The 21,973-nt window shown below is 34.9% G+C and overlaps 1 protein-coding gene across 1 annotated transcript in view; it reads left to right on the top strand.

The window, feature by feature from the left end:
• The first annotated feature begins 4,426 nt into the window (after positions 1-4,426).
• Positions 4,427-21,973, top strand: part of TXNDC16 (thioredoxin domain containing 16) — a 70,880-nt gene continuing 53,333 nt past the window's right edge. Inside the window, exons 1-6 of the mRNA XM_069464896.1 lie at positions 4,427-4,483; positions 5,047-5,352; positions 6,346-6,428; positions 10,381-10,454; positions 11,301-11,375; positions 21,820-21,941. Coding sequence (XP_069320997.1) covers positions 5,175-5,352; positions 6,346-6,428; positions 10,381-10,454; positions 11,301-11,375; positions 21,820-21,941 — 532 coding nt within the window. The 5' untranslated portion in view covers positions 4,427-4,483; positions 5,047-5,174. The remainder of the gene's footprint in view (positions 4,484-5,046; positions 5,353-6,345; positions 6,429-10,380; positions 10,455-11,300; positions 11,376-21,819; positions 21,942-21,973) is intronic.

Raw genomic sequence — 21,973 nt, 5'->3', positions numbered from 1 at the left:
TGTAGAAAACTAGAAACATTTGAAAATGTTTCTTGTCAACACATACTCCCCTTCGTACATGTAGTTCCATCCTTGACTTTTCCCAGTGGAGATAATCCAAACATCCTGTCCAGTTACTGTGTTAAGCTTAAAGTCCAGGATCTCTGAGTAATGCCCAGTAGTGGTAATCTCTTTACTGGTCTAAACATAAGTTATGTCTCCCAGCTCTGTTGAATACATAGGGTAGTGGTGAGGCAGATAACTATAAGTGTTCCCATTCGGAGAGGGGAAGAATGGAAGACACATATCAGACCCTAGACTGTAGCAATCTGTAGTTGAAATCTCTCTGGGCAGTTGGTGCTAGGGCTCTAGTTTTGTTCCTTGGGTTCTCTAGGCTAGTTTAAAAACACAATTCCAATTTAATTTGAATGTTTAGTAAACATGATAAAAATGAATTATAGTTTAACACTAGCTGAGGTATTCAAACCTTAATGATCCCCATTAAAAATCAAGGAATTAGGGATGGGGGAGAGTGTAGGAGAGATCCAAAATGACTTCTCATAGCACTACTGTGTGCATAACTTTATTTTTCAGAGTTTTCGTTAGGGTGGTAGGAGTTTATGAAAGACAACTTTAAAACTTACTCTGAGTTAAATGTTGTATTTTAAAAGTGTTAAACTAGACTTGTTGCAGCCTTTCAAAAGTAAAAGTCTTACCATACCACATATATAGTAGAGCATAATTTTTCTATTATCGAGCACCTTTTGTTGCTTTTGAGTAAGACTGTTTTCCTGTTTAGATTTTAAGCATTGCCAGAGAGAAGAATCTGTTCTATTCTTTCAATTGTAGCATAGCTTGACAGCTCTAGATGCAGCATTTCTGTGATTAAAAAAATGAGTGTTTATCAAGAAATCTAGAGGACTAGCCCTGTTTCCTCAGACTCCAACTTTATTTGCTCTCTGTTACTGGAGACGAGCTTTCTGACATGTGATTATTTACTTCAGAACTAGAGTTTCGAGCACATACATTAATTATTTTATATTGTGTGCAGAGCAGTATATCTTTTAATGTCAGATAGATACACTACACATATTGCTTTTGTGCTCTTTTAAAATTTTTGTACTAAATAATAGAAAATGTTTATATTCTTTGTGAGCTTTGAATAGATGACGTTATTACTTTATTTTAACAAAAACTTTTTCTCAGTTATTCTATTGCATTATTATTCTGAGCAAGTGCTATGCCAAATATCTTGTATAATGTTTATATGGAAGATTAAATTTTACTCTTGTGTGGTAAGACTATTCAGTTACTAATTTAACAGTTGAAATTCCAGCACAAAGTCCACAATGTATTCAGAAATCCAAACTGGTGTCATACATTTCATTTTGATATGAACTCTGCTTTCCTTTATTCTAAGACTCCATTTTGCAATAAACATTTTGACAGTTAAAAAACACCAAAAAATGAATTATAGGAAAAATGAAATAAAAAGCATCAAATTACAAGCCAACTTTAAAAATTATTAGATTCAACAAATATAAAATTACTGTATGAAATGGCTGGAAAAGCTTGTAAACATTTGCATTCAAATTCTGTATTTATCTCAGTATTGTAGACCAGTAACAAATAGTTCTTACTCTGCCTGTGCCCTGGAGGATAGTTCTCCATGGTCCTTGGCTTTGTCCTATAAGAGGTCCTTCCATTTTAATTCTTGGCCACATCTGAAGTTGGCTGTGGAGAATATGGCCTCTTTCCATGACTGAGCAGTTTTGTCAGCTTGCTTCGTGACCATAGGAGGGTGGATTGTTTTAAGTTTTGAACATCTAGTCTCCTGTATGGTGGTTCTGCTCTGAGTATCTTTGTTTTAATACCTTGTTAAACACAGCCAGCCATCACACAGTACTAATCTTCTGTCTTCCAACCTCTTCTTTTAGGGCTATAAATAAGTTCATTAGCCACAGGAACCTAGGTAGAGGTTCATTATAAATTTATTAGGTACATGTCACCTCCAAGATATTGTAGTGACAGTTTTATCAGTGTTTTAACTTCTTAATGTGGATCACTTGGTGCTCTCCAGTCTCTGAAAAATATTTCCTTGAGTAGGCCCAGAACACTTTGGTGCTGCTTGGCCCCAAGCCAGTATTTTGGGGTTTTTGTTAAGACGGTATTTCACTCCTAGTTTGTATACCAGTGAATATAGACTGGCTTACGCTGCAATAATAACCCCTCAAATCTCAGTGGCAGAAAACAGGGTTTATTTCTTCCATATGTCACATGCTTGTAAGGAGCTCGTGTATACACATTAGATGGGGACAATGCTGACAGAACAGCCGCCATTTGAACATTTCTATTGACTGTGACAGAAGACTAAATAAAGCATGACGTATCATATGCTAGTTGTTAAAACTGTGTCCTAAAAGAGACATATGCCACTTTCGCTCTTTATTGGCCATAATAAGTTGCATGGTGGCCATAAATAATTTCACCAGAGGGTGGGGAATGGAGGGAGCTTAAGTGTTATCTTACCTTATACTTCAGTGGAGAACTAGAACCATACTAATGAACTGCCACACTAAGATAATGAGGTCACATTTCTCCCAAGGTACTCATCACCTTGTTCTGGTATTTAGATTTTTGAAGTATTAAATATTGTTTTTTATTCCCTTTTCTAATCACTGGAGGGGAAGAAAGTGACCAAGTACCTTTTGTATCTTTGTTTTCAGTCTGTTTTGACTCATATTCTTTTTCCTTACCCACATTCCCTTCCCTTTAGTTTAAAGGTCTTTTTATGAGGACAGCTTGTCTCTGGCAAATTCAATTTATTAATAGTTTCCATGCATGTGAAATGTCCACTCTTCAATGGCCCCACAGGGTAGATTGGATTAATATGAGTAGTATGGATGATTTGATTATATATTAGTAATAGTTTTTCTTTTTAAAACAAAGTGAAAAAGGTACAGTATTTGAAGAGTCAGATGGTTCTGACTCTTACAGGCTTTAAAAGTCCCCTTGGTATCTTCCTCCCAACCCCCCCCCCCCCCAATTTCTTCTTCTTCCTTAGAGGCAGTTACTTTCAACTGCTCACTGTTTGTTTGGGCTTTTACCTTCTTATTTCCAGTAAACTTGGTTTTTGGTCTTGGGAAAGATATAGTTCTTTCATTCTTTTTCCCATTCCACTGTGTGCTTCCTTATTTTCTGTCTCCCCATCCTCTCAACTGTGGTTGTGGTTCTGGTTAAATAATTATTCAATGTTTATTTCATTATGAAGACATAAATTCTATTTCTAACTGACCCATGCTATATTCTCTGCTTTAAATAATTGTTAAAATAATCAAATCTTATCAAAGATGGAACAAACCAGAGATTACTACTGAGTTCCTATCTCTAAATGTCTGTAAGAATGATCACCAGTGTCTCTAATTGACGAAAGCACAGTACTTTCACATACGTAATCTCATTCGTCTAATGGGATAGAAGATGTGGGAACGTATTTAAGCACTGGATGTACAATTAGATCTTTCGGTGCTACAAAATACATTCTAGGGACATTAGTGTGTTAAAATAATTGAATTGTAACCTGAAGGCCAGGGAAAATGATATTTTATCCTTGAATTTTTCAATTTTGCTTTCACTTAATGTTTTACAGTTTAATTAGGTTATACTTACTTCATACATAGTAATGAATGTTATGTAGTTATTCCCTTAGTCTTGGAAATGCATGCATTTCTCTCTAGGATATAAAGAAAATAGTGGATGACCTATTTTAAAACATCCCCATTAATATAAAGTGGCTTTAAAATAGGCTGGTTTAAGGTGGTTATAATGTATAATCAATTTTAATGTCAAGGATACCCCTTAATTATATCATTAAAATTACATTTTTATATACCTCTCACAGTTACACTCCTCATTTTGCTTTGAGTTTTTGAACTCTTGACTCATTACTAAAAATTGATGGCAAATTTGTTCACTGTTTGATATATACTGGCTCTAATGAACAGAATTATTAGGAAGTTATGAATAAGTAATTGGCTCCTTTTGTAAGAATACCTGCTTGTTAAGGAGAGGTATCATGTTCTTCTTGATAATACTGAATGACCAGAGTAAATATCCAATATGATTTTTCCATAAATTTTTAGCCTTTTATAATTTTTTCTTTATTGAAAAATTCTACCCTTATGAGTATATGGAAATAAGTTTTGCTGTTTTTTCCTATTGCCTATTTTAAGGTAGTGATCTTGCATTTGAAAGATATGGATCCTGTTTGAAATTAAAAAAGAAAAATTAAAACAAACTTCTCACCTATACCTATGGGTGTATCTTTTCCTTCTAGAAGTATGACATTTTCATATTATACTAATTTTCCTAAACTATCTTTTTTGTAAACTTAGATAACATAGATCGTCAGTAGAAAAACTTCTTGAAGTTGTTTAAGAAAAATATGAAAGTAGCAAAAAAGAAAACAAAGAGACTGACAGCAGATACAGAGGACAGCATGGAAGTAAGTACACCAGGGAAGAAGATGAGAGGAGGATATCTAGAACAAAATCTGAGTTCAGAAAATAGAATTAAAGTATGAGTTGAAAAAGATATTTAAATTTCTAAGCAGTATAAAGAAATCTAAGGCTTAAATGTTACAAATGTGTATATATTTAGAAGGAATGTTCTTAGTTTTAACAGGTGTCTTCTAAGAGATTTAAAGTACAAAGAAAGTAAATATAGGGAACATATTTTGGATATCTCACTCCCATGTTAATGGTATTAAGTAACTATTTGCGTATTTATTGTAAATCAGCTATAGATAGAGAAAGATAAAATGCCCAATTTAAAAAATGGATTGGATAATGTTTGAGAATTTTAGAACCCTTAAAAATGACAATTAGTTTAACATACTTCAGTAAATATCTATGAAATTCAAGATAATTAGTTAAGTATTTTCTAGATATCTTTGTAAGTATCAAAAAAAAATCAATAGTATTACAATAACTCAAACTTTTACTAAAAGGGAATGGTAAAGTACTAGCAAAATCAAATAATGTAAGTAATGACTTTTTCTTTTCGTAGGTTTTACTTCGTTCATTCATTTTATAAATCCATTCAGCAAAACTTTGTTGAACACCTTCTCTGTGCCAAGTATTGTCCTAGACAGCAGAACATAGCAGTGAACAAAACAGACAAAACCACCTGCTCATATGCAGCTACAGCCAGTGATGTCTCCCAGCTTCAATGTATTTAGAGTTGGGATTTCTTTTGTCGTAACATGCATTTTTTACAAGTCAACAGTAGATTCTTTACCAGAACTGAGTCCTCAGAAATATTTCAGTACGTTGCAACCGGGAAAAGCCTCTTTAGCTTATTTTTGTCAAGCTGGTAAGTATTATTTAAAATCTAATATAACTCTTGTGATGTTTGTGTTGCTTTTCAGTCAGTAAGCTCAGTGGGAACTTACTGCCAGGATCAACAATATGTGCTATAAAGCTGTTACTATAATGTGCCTGCCTGGATTTGAATCTGGACTCTGCCACTTGGCCTGTGGTGTGACCTTGGTCAAGTTACTTAGCTTCTCTGTGTGTCTCTTTCATCATTTATTAAGAGACAATAGTACTTTATAAGGTTGTTGTGAGGATTAAATGAGTATACTTAAAATATACTTAGTCTATAGTAAATACTAGATAGGAATTAGCTACTAATATAACATCTGAATTTCATGTGGCCATTTCTGGAAGAATGCTTTCTCATGTTTTTAACATGTAAATATTTAAAACAATATTTTTTAAACTTTAAATGTAGCATTAGTAACGCTTTAGTTTAAGACTCTGGTTTAGCTGTATCATTAATTATACTGAATTAGCTAATATGACTATTGAACATAACTAATTGTAATAGTCTTATTTAAGTCTCTTCATGCCTTAAAAATACAATTCTTGGAATTAGTAAGTGAAGCAAATCCACATTTCTTTTGGCTCCCTTATTATAATTGTGTTTTGAAAATGATATTTTAAAATCATTTTGAAAGTTTTGTGTATGTGTACATGTGTGTTGTGTATGGTATTAAACTTGGAAGAATAATGCCGAATGCTAGGTTTAAATTAAACATTTATTTATTATAATCTTGTTTTAGAAAACTTTTAAGGTCACTTGCAAAGTTAAAATATATCATGAAAAAACATTAGAAATAATAATGAGGCAATAGGAAAATAAGAGTATGAAAATATGTAACTTTGGTATGTTTAATTATTTGTTTTTGTAGGCTAGTTGGATAAATGAATATATTCTGTGTTTGCAGATTTTGACGTTAATTTTAAAAATTCATCTTTTTTAAGGGGCAATTCATAAACATTCATGAAACATTTCTTATTTTAGATTCTCCAAGTACATCTGTATTTCTTGAAGAACTGAATAAGGCTGTTAGACCTCTCCAGGACTATGGAATTTCAGTTGCAAAGGTAGAAAGATATTTGTGTTAGTAAAATATTAGTGACAAATATTTTACAACTCTCTGGCTTAAGACTGAGTGTCTTATCATACTTTTGTTTTACATCTTTTTCCAAACTGGAAAAATATATTTTTTTCATAAGAATAAACAAGCACAGAAAGATAGTTTCAGATTATTGTGTAACATAGTACATATAGAGAAAAAAGGCTGTTTAAAAATTTTTAGCTTAGAATTTAACATTATTCTGTAAATCACTCTATTGGCCCTATTGTCTCATCTTTCAAACCTATAGTTAGATGTTTTTGTTTTGTTTCATTTTGCCTGATGAACGTTTCTTAATAGATGGCCAAAATTCAAATATTTATTAAATTTTTATTAGCACAAACTGAAGTAACAAAATTGAGGTAACTAAAGAATTCTTTTCTATTCTTCTTAGTCTTTGTAATTGCTTATATTTTGGTTTCTCACATTTATTTTTAGAACAAAGTTAGGACAACTCAACTTGAAATTACATATTTAATATTTTTCTCAAAAAAGTTCAAATTTGCCATGCAGTATTATGGAAAACTTCCATATGCATCATGCATTAGATAGCTATGTAAGCCTTTTATTTAATTTAAACTTAGAATTTATACATCAGGAAACCAAATGAGAAGTAACCCAGTGATATTAAATTCTTTTAGATTAATGTCTGCCTGACTTTTCATGTACATGTATTCTTAGTTCATTAGCTTTCTTTCTCTAAGAGATGGCTGTTGTCCCCCTTGGACTCTGTAGCTAGAGTTCCCAGGACAGGAAGCATAGAAAGGTTAACTAACCTTGGCTATACACCTTAAAAAAAAATTTTTTTTTTATGCGCCAAGTCTGTATGTATAGAGGTCTCACTTAAGATAATGGTACTCATCTCCAAGGATCTTTGAATAAAATTTTAAGCTAAAATGTAGAAATGAAATAGTAGGTTGGTGTGAAACTCAAAAGAGGTAATCATGCTATTTGTCTAGTAAGTAGTAACTGTATCTAGTAACTGTAGTAGAATATTAAGCTTCATGCCTAGGGTGTTGCCTTTATGAGCTAACATAACTGAGACTCTTTATTTTATGGTTGAAGATGCTGAGCTATTTGGAAAGGAAACCTGTGTTGAGTACCTAGCTCAGTGCCTTACACATAGTAGATATTCAGTAAATATTTGTGAGATTGAAATGAGCTTATAGTATTTAGTTTTCTTTTGGCTAGAATGATGACTAGGACTCACACCTTTCCTTTGGAGAGTTTATGTCCTAATAGGGAGACTAAAACATGCTCACAAATTATTTTAAACTAGCAGAACCTGATTATTGTATTATATAATAGAGATACAAATAAAGTATGAAAGAGGTTTAAAGGGTGGAAAGTCACAGATGGTATTGGGAAAGACTTCCTAAAAAGAAGCATTTAAGACTGTTTTCGTAAGTTAAGAATGCAAGAGGCAGAGGTAGATGAAAAGAACACTACAATATAAATGGACTTAAATGTTCCAGTTAAGACAAAGATTGTCAAGCTGAATACAATACCCAAATCCAACTGTATGCTATCTAGAAATGCGACTAAAATAAGTGTTCACAGTAAATGAAGGTAAAAGATATATTATATGAGTAATAACCAAAAGAAATCTGGTGTAGCTATATTACTATATCAAATTAGATTTTAAAACAAAAACTTTTCCGTCATCCTTTTCTTTCTCTCATAACCAATCCATCTACTACAAGGTTCTACAGTGAAAACTTTTCAAATCTGACCACTTCTTGTAAAACAAAAACTTTTTCATCATCCTTTTCTTTCTTTCATAACCAATCCATCTACTACAGGGTTCTACAATGAAAACTTTTCAAATCTGACCACTTCCTGTACTTTCACTTCTCCTTCTCCTTTTCATCACTTCTCATCTGGGAACCACAATAACCTTCTAATGATTGGCCTTTCTCCTTTCATTCTTGTCCTGTGACAAACTTCTCCACTCGTAGTCAGATGTGTCAGAACACATTGCTACCCTGCTTAAAAAGGCTTCCCATTACAGTTAGGAGAAAATTGAAACTCCTGAGTATTGTGAACACTGGCTTTGTCTCTGATCTTGTTTTCTGTCCCTCTACTTTGCTCAGTTTGTTCCTGATACCTACTGGCCATCTTTCTGTAACTTGAACCTGCTAGAAGTACCGTCATCACCAGGCCTTTGCAGGTGTTTTCCCTTCTGCTTACAACTCTACTCTGCCACATTTTTATATATTTGTATGCATTATTTCATTACTTCAGTTCTTTGTGCAAATGTCACATCCTCAGAGAAGCCCTCTTTGATTATCTATCTAAGATACTCTATCACATGCTACCCCTTTAAAATTTTTAAATTTATAGCACTTAATATTACATATTAATTCATTTTTTATTGTTTCTACTTTTAGAATGTAAGTTCTGAAGATTTTTATTTGGAACTTACCTATACCCCCAGTGACTAGAACAGTGACTGACATATGGTAGGTGATCAAATATATGTGGAACTGACTTTAAAATTTTTTTAAAAAAATTTTTAAAAACTGCATACACTAAAATTCACTTTTTGGTTATGACTATACTCTGACTTTTTGTTCCAATTCTCTATTCCTGATATCTTTCCTGAATATCAGTTTGCCATTTAAACAAATGTCATTTAAACAAATCGCCATTTAAACAAATGTCACTTCCCCAGTTGTCATTGTACTTCCCCAGTTGTCATTGTGCTTCCTCAAACTCTGTTAAAATTAAATTGAACAACAACAAAAAAAACCCCATCTTAAAATAAACAGACAAAAACCTTACCAATATCAAATCCAAAACAAAATAACTATTCCTCTAGCCCAAGTTTTGATTAGTTATGTTGGTAGCTACCCATTTGCCCCAAATAGAAACCCCTTCATTCTCATTTTCTCCTTCTTCTCCCCCTCTGTCCCATGCTGTATGTACACACTCAATCTTCCCCCAAGTTATACACCTCTTGAGTCTCTTTTGTCCTTTTTGGCGTTAGTTCAGGTCCCAGTCATCCTTGATCTATACTAATGTGATATTCTTTTAACCTGCACCTCCTTATCTTTGTGCTCTTTTGCCACCTTCTCTTTTACTTCATGTTGCTGCCAGGATTGCCCTTATATTTTTAATATTTTTATTTTATATTTTTTATTGTCCTTGCATTTATTTTCAGATTATAAGCTATCCAGCGCTGGTATGGCTGCTCTAGCATCATCGGGGACTCAGGTTCATTTTTTCTGTTTTGCTGTCCTTAGCAAGTAGTTTCTTCTTTAAAGATGCCTTATGGCCTGTGATTGCTGCTGGTATTCTAGTGTTCTTATCTGTTTTTGGTCAAAAAGAAGTAGAAAGAGCAAGAGTATCAGTCAGCCATCTGTTAAGAGACTTCTAGGAATTCCAACGCAGGGACTTCTCCTCACAGTTTGGCCATTCCTAGCTGTTGGGGAGGCTAGGAAAGCCTTTTAACATGGTACTTGCAAAAGCAAAATTCTGTTAGAAAACAAAAGGAGAGGATGGATTTGGGGTAGGAAACCAGCAGTATCTGCCATCCCTGTGTTCTACCCCCACAGATGCTTTCATGATCCCAACTTAGCACTTACTTTTGTGCTTCTAACTTTTGCTCATGCTTTTTGTCTTGCCCTAAATGTGTCCTTTTCTACTTGGTTACCTCCTACTTGTTCCATAAGATTGAATTAAATATAAACTCTTAAGTATAATTAAATATAACTCTTAGGTACAGAAAAAATACCTTTCTCTGGGTTATCTCACACATTTGAATAAGTGAGCAATTGTAGCATACAAATCAGGAAAAAAAGTAAAATACAAAATTTGACCTGGAGGCAAGGTGTAATGTTTAATTCTTCTTCTTTCCCTAACCAAGAAATTTGACATTTTGATATATAAGCTTAAACCTTAAATATAATCTTTTAAAGGTTAATTGTGTCAAAGAAGAAATGTCAAGATACTGTGGAAAAGAAAAGGATTCGATGAAAGCATATTTATTCAGGTAAGCTATTTTTTTTGAGTGCGATGGACAAATATAAAGCTGTACTTTTAGAATATTCAAGTATTAGTATATGAAATATCACTGAGCCAGAATAAAGTTGTATGTAGTGGAGATTATATGAAGCCTAACAGAAAGTCAAGTAATAGATTTGTTACCTAATATCTCTGTATTTTAACTTCTTTATTTATAAAATGAGGAGAGTGATACCTACCTCACACAGTTGTTTTGAATATTACATACGACTCTTAAACTCCTACTACAAATGCTTGGGAAGTAAGTGGTTAGCAAATATAGTGTTCTGAGTAGGTTCATATTTGGGTGTGAAATAAATCCCTTCTTTTTGAAGAATATGCCAATGTCCAAGTTACAGGTTCCTCTGCACTTGGATTTATTAATCTGTCTGAGGTTTCTCAAATTCTTTCTTCAAACCCTTGGAATTTGGCCTAGGAAGTAGGGAGAGATTCTTTTTCCTTAAAAGTCCTACTAATGGGGACACTTATTTTTCTCTCCTGCTTGTCTTCTTCCCAGCCCAGTTTGGGGAATCTGTGTGTGTGTGGTTGTTAAAGGCAGGTTAGTAAAAAGCCTAAATTGGACTCCCTTTTTTTTAACCAGTCTTTTTGCCAGGTCCAGAGCCTAAGCTTTTATAATAAAAGTCAATGTATTTATTAAGTGTATATGCAATAAATATGAGAATGTATTATGTACCAGCACTCTGGTAGGTGTGTGTGGTACCTGGATAAGACACAGCCTCCAACATGAAAGAACTTATAACCCAAGGTATTAGATAGACACATAAATTGAATTCTAAGGAAATATTTCTGTAACATATTTTTAAACTTTTTTTAGAGGCAACATATTGCTCAGAGAATTCCCTGCTGACACCTTGTTTGATGTGAATGCCATCGTTGCTCATGTTCTCTTGTAAGTACAGGGGGTATCTATTGACTTATTCACTTGTTATTTATCTATTCATTTCATCTCATTAACTTATTTATTTTTGAGACAGGGTCTCACTCTATTGCCCAAGCTGGAGTACAGTGGTGTGATCATAGCTCACTGCAATGTCAAACTTCTGGTCTCAAGCAGTCCTCCTGCCTCAGCCTCCTGAGCATCTGGGACTACAGGCATGTGCCACCATGCCAAGCTAATTTTTTTAAAATTTTTTTTGTAGAGACAGGGGAATGGTATCTTTCCCAGGCTGGTCTTGAACTCCTGGCCTCGAGTGATCTTCCCCCCTTGGCCTCCCAAAATGCTGGGATTACAGGCATCAGCCATCCCACCTGGCCTGATTTCATTTTAGACAACCACAGTTCATTAAAATATTTTAGCTTTTTAACATTATATTTGTAGGTATCAATTTCATACACTGTTCTATTTTCCCACATTAACAATCTAAAATTTCGTTAATGGCAAAGGATACAGAAACATGTATTAATACATACTTCTATAAAAGTAGGAGATGACTCAACAAGACCACATTGTCATATAATTACTTTTGATTCTTCCGTGGAGTGAGGATTTTGCCAGATATCTTAGTCTATTTAGGCTATTATAATAAAGTTCTGGAAGCTGGGAAGTCCAAGATAAAGGTGTTGACAGATTGAGGGCCCTTGGTTCATAGATGGCTTTTCCCTATGTCCAGTATTAAGGATCTTGTTATCTGAACTGGATAGCCTGTGGGGCTTGTCTCATCCAATCCTGCTGTTGTCATGTCCTCTTCTTAGTGCTATGCTAGTGCTGATTTAGAACACAAATTCCACAAATAGATTGTTCCCATGTTTTTGCTGTGTGCCAGATACTTGTTAGGCACTGGGAATAAAAACAGAATAGGATGTGGCTTCTGTTGTCTAGGAATTTAGTGTTTGTTGCAGAGACAGAGAGAGAAACAAATTATTATGTGGTAAGTAAATAGTGGAAGTATGTACGCATAAGGGCTAATGGGTCGCCAGAGAAGGGAATAGTTACTTATGTCTAGAGTGAAGGTGGATATTTATTAAGTGGGCTTCCTGAAGGAGGTGGCAGTTGGGGTGACTCTTAAAGGATAAGTGGTTGGTGAAGAAGAAGATGGTGGGCAAAGCAGGAGGAACTGTGTGACAGAGGCATAGAGTTTAGAAATAGTTTGGAGAAGGTGATTTTGCCAGAGTATAAAATGGAGATGAGAGTAGAGAAGTAGGCATGGGGTCAGATGAAGGGGGTCCTTGTCTATTTTATGTAGATGTTTAGGCTTTTGGGTAGTCACTGAAGGGTGAAGAGTCCGGCTCCAGGCCAAAATCCTTGTGCAATCTTTCATGACCATATGCAATTACAGGGCTTTGCCAGGCAGACCTCATGGCGGAGAGCTGCCCTCACCGTACCAGCCTTGGTGCACACCCAGTGCATTGCAGTTTTCTGGAGAAAATTAGGGTGAAGGACTCAGGGCCCTCCTCTTCCTAATCCTTTAGGCCAGCCATTGTCATATGTACAGCTACTTTCCTAGCCCAGGTGCCTCCATTTTGAGGTCTCCTTATAAAAGCCCTTGGCTAAAGCACCTTTTAGGTGCTTCTGCTAAGACCTTATTGGGGATCCTTGACTAAGGTGCTTTTCTCAACTTTTAGTCAGTACCTTTTTACTCCTATTCCTTATCCCTTTTGTTCCCCCAAGTCCATGAAGAGGCAGGGGCTTTTGTTTGCGGCTCCTTGGAATGAGGTGATTTCTTGTGTCCCCACTGCATCCATCTAACCCTGTGTTGCCATTCCAAGGGATTGAAAAATGTAACGCTATAGAGCCAGCGCCTCTCTTTTTTTCATCTTGCTTGCACTGTCCTAGTAAGTGAATAAAGTCTTGATTGTTACTTTTAGTTTGGCTCATTTTCCTGATTGACCATCTCAACACCTGATTGCTTAACAAAGAGTTCTAGGCAGGCAAGTGATGTGATCAAATTAGTATTTGAGAGATCTTTCTGGTGGATGTGAAACATTTTTTGGGTTTGAGCACATGTAGAAACCACTGTGAGGCCGTTGTATAATCTTGGGAGGTAGAGTAGAGATAGCAAGGAGGGGTTTTCCTTTTAATACTTAGGAGGTGAAAGTAACTGGACTTGGTAATAGTTAATTTGGTAACAGCAAAACTACAGATTTGAGTTAATCCCTGATCCATCTCTTTTACTTCTTTCTCACCTCACACTACCTAGATGCAATCTGATCACCATCTGAAGAAGGCAAGGAAAAAGAGCAAATTCACAAAAGATGAGTCTACTTTAACAAGTTGAATGTCCATCATGCTTCAGTGTCATTCATGTAGGCAGCTGTAGGAATTTGAACCCCTGAGAAGTACACATCTAGGTGTTGTCTGCATATGGGTCATCCAGGGAGCATTCTAGGGCAATATCACCCACCACTTAAGGGAAGAAGAAATTGAGAGAAAAAAATGTCAAGGAAGTAGAATTCCAAAGAAACAGTGTCCTCATTTTTGTTTAAAATGTAAGAAAATGACTTGTGGAATACAGTATTTTACAGAATTTTCTGGCAGTGATATTTAGAATGCTGAAGAATTATGCCAAATAGTTGTATCATAGCTGTACCTTGGAAATTGCCATGTGGGAAAAAAATGCCTTTCAACCTATCATCCTACTTTTGTGTGCTTAATATGTTTTGCTTGTTTTTCTATTGTGTTTTAAACTTTGTTTATTTTGAGATGGGAGTCTTGTCAGGTTGCCCAGGCAGTGGTTATTCATAGGTACAATCATAGCATACTGCAGCCTTGAACTCCTGGTCTCAAGGAATCCTCCTGCCACAGCCTCCTGAGAAGGTGGGACTATAAGGTGTGTGCCACTGCACCCAGCTTAAACTTTATTTTTGTTAATTTATAGGCATTCTCCTTATATGAAGGAGACACAAACTGCAAAATTTTTCCCCAAGTTTTTCATTTATCTTGTGGATTTTCCTATTATGTTCTTCAAAAAATTATGTAGTCAAATTTATCTTTTCTCTTTTGACTTCTGGATTTTCAGTTGTACTATGGTCCCCCTTATGCCATTGTTATGAAGGAATTCACCCATTTTGGGGATATTTCAGTTGATAGAGTTCATTTTTTAAAGAAGTTTTAGGTTTACAGGAAAAATTTACAGAACACTGAGCAGATAGTACGTAGAGTTTCCGTATACCTCCTTTCTCCATATACAGTTTTTCCCTATTATTAACATTTTGCATTAGTGTGGTACAGTTGTTACAATTGATGAACCAATATTGACACATTATTTTTAATTAAAGTAAATAGTTTACATTAGTGTACACTCTGTGTTGTATGTTCTGTAAGTTTTGACAAGTGTAATTATGACTTTTATACCATAAAGTATCATACAGAGTAGTTTCACTGCCCTAAAAATCCCCTGTGCTCTACCTATTCCTCTGTCCCTTCCTCCCCTCCAAACCACTGATCTTTTTATTGTCCCTAGTTTTGCCTTTTTCAAAATGTCATATATTTGGAATCATACAGCATGTAGCCTTTTCAGATTGGCTTCTTTTACTTAGCAATATGTATTTAAGTTTCTTCTATGTCTTTTCTTGGTTTCATAGCTCATTTCTTTTTATCACTGAATAATATTCCATTGTATGGATGCACCATTATTTGTTTATCCATTCACCAAGAGGGATATCTTGGTTGCGCCCAGGTTTTGGCAATTGTGAATAAAGCTGCTACACACATTCATGTGCAGGTTTTTTGTGTAGATGTAAGTTTTCAACTCATTTGGGTAAATACCTAGAGGTAAGATTTCTGGATCATGTGCTAAGATTATGTTTAGCTTTGTAAGAAATTACCAGATTGTCTTCCAGAATGTCTGTCCATTTTGCATTTCCATCAGCAATGAATGAGAGTTCTTTATTGCTCCACATCCTTGCCAACATTTGGTATTGTCAATTTTTTTTTTTTGAGACAGAGTCTCACTCTGTTGCCCGGGCTAGAGTGAGTGCCGTGGCGTCAGCCTAGCTCACAGCAACCTCAAACTCCTGAGCTCAAGTGATCCTCCTGTCTCAGCCTCCCGAGTAGCTGGGACTACAGGCATGCGCCACCATGCCCGGCTAATTTTTTCTATATATATTTTTAGCTGTCCATATAATTTCTTTCTATTTTTAGTAGAGGTGGGGTCTCGCTCTTGCTCAGGCTGGTCTCGAACTCCTGAGCTCAAACGATCCGCCCACCTCGGCCTCCCAGAGTGCTAGGATTACAGGCGTGAGCCACCGCGCCCGGCCTGGTATTGTCAATTTTTAAAATTTTCACCATTCTAGTAGATATGTAGTGATGTCTCATGATCTTGAATATCTTTTCATATGCTTATTTGCTATCTGTATATCTTCTTTGGTGGGGTGTCTGTTCAGGTCGTTTGTTCATTTTTAGAATTGAGTTGTTTTCTTATTGAGTTATAAGAGTTCTTTTGTATGTTTTGGATACAAATCCTTTATCAGATACATGCTTTGCAAATATTTTCTCCCAGTCTATGGCTTGTTTTTTCATTCTCTCAATAGTTTCTTTTGTAGAGCAGAAGTTTTTAGTGATAATGAAAGTTTAACTTAACAATTTTTTCTTTCACAGATAGTGTTTTTGATGTTGTATCTTAAAACTCATTACCAACACAAGGTCACCAAGATTTTCTCCTATTTTATTTTTTAAAATTTTATAGTTTTACATTTTACATTTAGGTCTATGATCCATTTTGACTTAAATTTTGTGTGAGGTATAAAGTCAGGGTCTAGTTCAATTTTTTTGCACGTGGATGTCCACTTCCAGCACCCTTTTTTGAAAAGATTATCCTTTCTTCATTGAATTGCCTTTGCTCTTTTGTCAAAGATGAGTTGACTGTATTCATGTGGGTGTACTTCTTCTCTTAGTATTTTTATCTTACATTTAAATATTTGATCTGTTTGGAATTTAACTTGGTGAATGGTACTGAGGAATAGATTTAGGTGAGTATTATTCAGGTGGCTACCCAGTTGCCCCCAATACAACTGAGATTAATGGACCTGTTCACTATTTGAGTGCCACATATGTTTAAACTCTCATACGTATTTGGGTCTATTTCTGGATTTTTTGTTTCATTAATCTGTTCACATACCAGCACCATTGGCTTAATTTATTGAGGCTTTGTAATGTAGGATTGGAAAAGTCTAGGCTACTTCATATTTCTCTTTTCAGAATTGCTTGTTTTGTTTATATATGTTATGTATAATACACATATATGTTTATGTATGTTTATTATTTTTTAAAATTAGCTTGTCTAGTTTTTTTCCTCTCCTTGCCTAAATTTATAAATTATCTTAGTGACAGTTGACATATTAAGAATAAATCTTTTCCTCCCAGACATGATGTCTTTCCATTTGTTTGAGTTTTTTGGTGTGTATCCTCTAGCAGTGTTTTTATTTTTTTTAAAGACAATTTTTTAGAGCATTTTTAGGTTCACAGCAAAATAAAGGAGAAGGTATAGAGATTTCCCATATATCCCCACCCCCACACATGCATAGATTTCCCCCATTGCCAACACCACCCACCAGAGTGGTACATTTGTTAAAAATTAACCTACATTGATATATTACCCAAAATCCACATTTACATTGGGGTTCACTCTTGGTGGTATACATTCTGTGGGTTTGGGCAAATGTGTAATGACATGTATCCATTATTGTACTATAGTACAGAGTATTTTCACTGCCCTAAATATCTTCTGTGCTCCACCTATTCAACCTTCCCTCTTTCCCCCCCAACCCCTGGCAACCACTATAATCTCAACATGTAGATTGGAAGGTTGTATGATATATGAAGAAGCTAGGATTTACTGAATATTTGAGTCTTCATTTCTTATCTTCCATTGTGTGATCTGAGCAATTGTCCTTTCTGATTGCCATTTTCCTTATCCTTATGTATTATAATTGCAGCCTCATGAGGTTATTGTAAAGATCAAATAAAGTAATGCACATCAAAATATGTTGTGGATTTTACCCAGCGCTTAACAAATGTTGGTTTTTCCCTAATAAATGCAGGCAGTTTCATTTTCTAGTTAAGAAGGAAAAACAAAAGTGAGTTCATGCTGTGATAGTTGGGGAGATTTGCCATGAGGCAGCAGTTGCAGAGAAAGGCCATTCTTTACTATAACTCATTGTGGACTCCTGAGAATCATCAAATGATGTATAAAGGAAAAATAATCTAGTAAGAAACAATGAAATATCATTAACTCTTCATTAAGATGTGGTACTTCATGTTCTGGTGACGATACTGTGTTTTGTCAGAAAATATTAATAGTTTTCTTTCAAGTTAGCATACTCTCCTAATAATATGAACTTCACATATTATAGGAATTATTTTTAACTGTCATACTTCCTGCAGATATTTTATTCTTTAACACATCATTGCAGACCCTGAGTATTGAGTATTTAGGTGATGTTACTGTAGAACCTCTGGAGAAAATTGCTTCTAGAAGTATCTTTCTCTAAAACTCCTGAACTCTGCCCATGCTGGCCCATTTTTAATAGGTATTGAGCTATTACTCATTCTTTTATCTGTATCAGATTTGTTCCTACACAATATTGTCAAGTCGGTTCCTGTTGGATAGTGATATACTTTTTACTAGGAAATTTTAATAAAAAATTTCTTGTCTTGGGTTTGAATTCCTCACAGCCCTGTTAATTGGTATTTGTGGTTATATCTCCAAACCGTGGCCTTTTATATATAAGTGCTTCTACCAGTGCATACATGGTGCATGACATATATTAGGCACTTAAATACTGGATGAATTTGGAAGCTTCACTTTTTGGTTGTTAAAAATGGGAGGAGCATAAATCCTCTTAAGTAATAAGCCTATAAGATTGTTTATGGTGATAAGAATTTTATAAGAACTAAGCTAGTGGGAGAATATACAATGTATGACAAAAAGACTAAGTTTGTTAACTTTATTATTGTACTCTCAACTCACATTTCAGAGCTGGCTCCTACCTGTTATTTTTAAATCCATATTAATTTAGAAAATGTTTAATAAAAGACTTTGGGATATTTCTTTTTACATATGAAGCTGCCTTGTCATAATATACAGTAATTAGATAAAAGTCATTTGTCTCTCTTCTATTTTTCCTGGGGATTTTGGTATGGTAAATTAGTAGATTACATTTTGTTTTCATTGAGTTTTTAAAAATTTGATGATGGCCAAAATATAATATAAAGATGGTCTTTTTCTGAAAAAAGACTGGGTGGCTTACTACTCTAAAAGTAGGGTCAGGTAGACCCTACTTTGTTCCTTTTCTTTTTGGCACCCACTCAATTCTTCGCCATATATCTTTTCTCCCTAATGGTTAGACAGAGTTTCAGGAAAAGCATGCCAAAAAAAAAGAAAGCCTTTCTGGGGCAGGAAGAACTCCTCAATCAGAGCAGCCCTAGGCTGTTTTACCCCATCATTAGAACAAGAAAATCCTGAGAGAGACTTCTCCTTTAACTCATTTCTGTCAGTATTTCTCCTTTTGGGGACTGGAGTGAAGGAGTACAGGCTGTGGAATGGATCCTCATATTGTGGAAATTAACATTAAAGAATATATTGAAGTTAGGAAGCCATTGGGAAAAATCATAGAGATCATTAGATTATGAATGTCATTAGTTTTGGTTATTATTATCTCATGGATGCCACTTAATGAGCTTTGGGACATTAGACAAGGTAACCTCTTTAAGCCCTATGACCTTATCTTTAAAATGAGGTTAATGATAGTACCAATTTCAGATGGTTGCCATGAAAATTAAACAACACAGAGTGCATTGCTGAGGATTCTTAGTTATAAACCCTAGACTTTGGTTCTGACTGGCTTAAGCAGAGAAGGATTTGGAGTGGATATAGAAAATTTCAGTCTTGCTATAAGGGCTGGAGAACTGGACTCAAAGGTTATACAGCTGTGAATTAGTCGAAATCCGGACACAGAATGAATCTGAGGAGGACAGCTGCATTATTGCTCAGCATTGGATGCTACAGTTTGCATCACTTGCACTGGGACTGTTATTAACACTGTTGTCACTGTTACCTTTAACACTAACTTACTGCTATTCCTTGAAATAATTCTCTACTGTCCCTTATTCTCTATATCATTTGCTCCTGGTTCAGAATCTCAGGCAAGTTGATTCTGTGTCATATAGTCATGCCTTGCAGCAGAGGGCCTGGAAATGCAAGCTTATGATATCAGCTTTTGTGAGGGGACTTGGGCTCTGCCCACCATGAAGACTTAGGAAACTGGGAATTCTCAGAGCAAAAGAGAGGAGTTCAGAGCTGGGCAGCCAAAAAACTGATAAATTTTTAGTGTCAGAAGAACTGGAATTGAATCTTGGCTCCACCAGTGATTAGCAGTATGATCTTGGGCAGGTTACTTAGTCCCTCAGACGTGTGTGTGTGTGTGTGTGTGTGTGTGTATGTGTGTGTGTAGAATAAACAATATCTGAAAAATATTGTTGAGAATTTAAATGAAAACGTTAAAAATATCTAGCACATAATGAATACTGCTCAGTAAATATTTCTTTTAAAAATAAAACAAGATCCCTGGGGATTAATAGAAGATCAAGTTTTATGTTTTTTTTTTTCAAAAAGTAGAATTAATCTGTAATAAATGGGTAAATATTTAGGCCAGGGTAACTTAGGGCAGTGCTTTCAGGGTGCCCACTAAGTGAAAATATTTTTTATAATAATACTAAGACATTATTTGCCTTTATCACTTTCATTCTCTTCACTGGGGTTTTCAGAGGCTACATGATGTGTGATGTGACAACAGATTGAATACAGGAGCATATATGAGAATCTAGTTGTTTTCTATTTTGTCTAATATTAAAGAGATTTGCAAAAATGCAAAATAATGCCAGTCTTCTCACTAAATTTCCTTTTGTTTTGGAAAATTTAGTTATTTTTTAAATACAAAATGTTTCTTAGCATGTGATGATGTTTATTGTTATTTTTAAAACAATAAATTTTTAAAATTCCTATATTTCTATTTTGGCAACTATTGATAGACATAAACTACATAAACAAAAGCTATTTGAGGGCTTCAGTAATTTTTAAGGGTATAAAATTTTCCTGAGACCTAAAAGTTTGAGAACAGCTACATTAGAGGAAAGTGCTATGTTTTCTGTAAGCGGAAACTATATTTGACTAATTTATTGGAGGTATTTGAATGAACCTTTGCTTATTTATGTATGTGGACCTGGAACAGCTTTCAGAGATTCTGTATGTTTGGCCTAACAAAATTACGCACACACATATGCATGTGAGGATTAAGTGGAATGAGTTCTTAGGGATAGAGAATTTATATGGAAGTAGACAATTAAAAATGGGATAATTTTGGATGAAGAAATATGATCAGTTGGTCTGATTTATACATTGACAAAATGATTTGGAAGAATTACGGTCAAGTGGAAAGATCACTGGATTAGGAGTGAGAACAGCTGTTTTGTGTTCTGTCCCTGGCTCCTTGATTCAATAAGTGTGTTTTTGAGTAAATTTCAGTGTTTTGAACTTCCATTTCTTCAAATGAAGGATGGGCGCAAATAATTCCTGCCCTACTTTTTCTTTCATTCATTTAACAAATATTTATTGATTAATAAAATACCCAATGTATTTTATTCATTATGTGCTAGATATTTTTAAAAATACCCGAGGTATTTTATCAATCTGGCCTAAATATTGCCTCAAGGGGATAATAGTTTAATAAGAGGCAGGGATAAACAAGTAAATATATAAATGTAAATTGTCATAAGTACTATGAAGGAATCAAGTAGTGAAATGAGAGAAAAACGCTACAGGCTTACTTACACAGGACCAACAGGGAAGGCTTCTCTGAGGTGATGATGTTAAACTGAGACCAGATGTATGAAATGGAGCAAAGGGAATAGCTTCCAGCAAAGAAAACTGTGTTCAGAGGCCCTGAGGTGTGCCTAGAATGTCACAGATGTGAGGAATGGTAGAGCAAAATGAGGTTAGAGCGGTAGACACGGTCTAGGTCACGTAGGTCCTTTTAGGTCATGGAAGGAAGCCTGCTGTTTAGATGTCTGAAGGGCTCAAAGCATTCAAGGCAGAGAGATCTGTTTGGGATTATTTGGCCAGACTAGGATGTTAGTGAATATAGCTCAAATCTGTTGTGGTCATTGTGATAGAGAGTGAGTACTATTTCTCACAACTGTCCCTGGTTGATGTTCCCAGGGACAGACTAATGATCTGGAGAGTAATTTTAATTCAGTATTATTAAAATGCTTAGGTTCTTACTAATGATTTGGTGAAAGGAGATAAATTCCTTTTTGATTAGGTTCCTTAACAAAGTATATATTATGTAACTAATTCCATATATGATTTTTCTACTAATTATATCTGTGTTTATTTCAGTGCTCTTCTTTTTAATGAAGTAAAATATATTACCACCCTGGAAGACCTGCAGAACATAGAAAATGCTCTGAAAGGAAAGGAAAATATTGTATTCTCATATGTAAGAGCCATTGGAATACCAGGTATTTATTCTCTTTCCCTTTAATATTTGCTG

This window comes from Eulemur rufifrons, chromosome 2 (genome assembly GCF_041146395.1).
Source record: "Eulemur rufifrons isolate Redbay chromosome 2, OSU_ERuf_1, whole genome shotgun sequence".
Taxonomy (NCBI): domain Eukaryota; kingdom Metazoa; phylum Chordata; class Mammalia; order Primates; family Lemuridae; genus Eulemur; species Eulemur rufifrons.
Note: the sequence above shows the minus strand (reverse complement) of the source record. Positions and strands in the feature narration are given on the sequence as shown.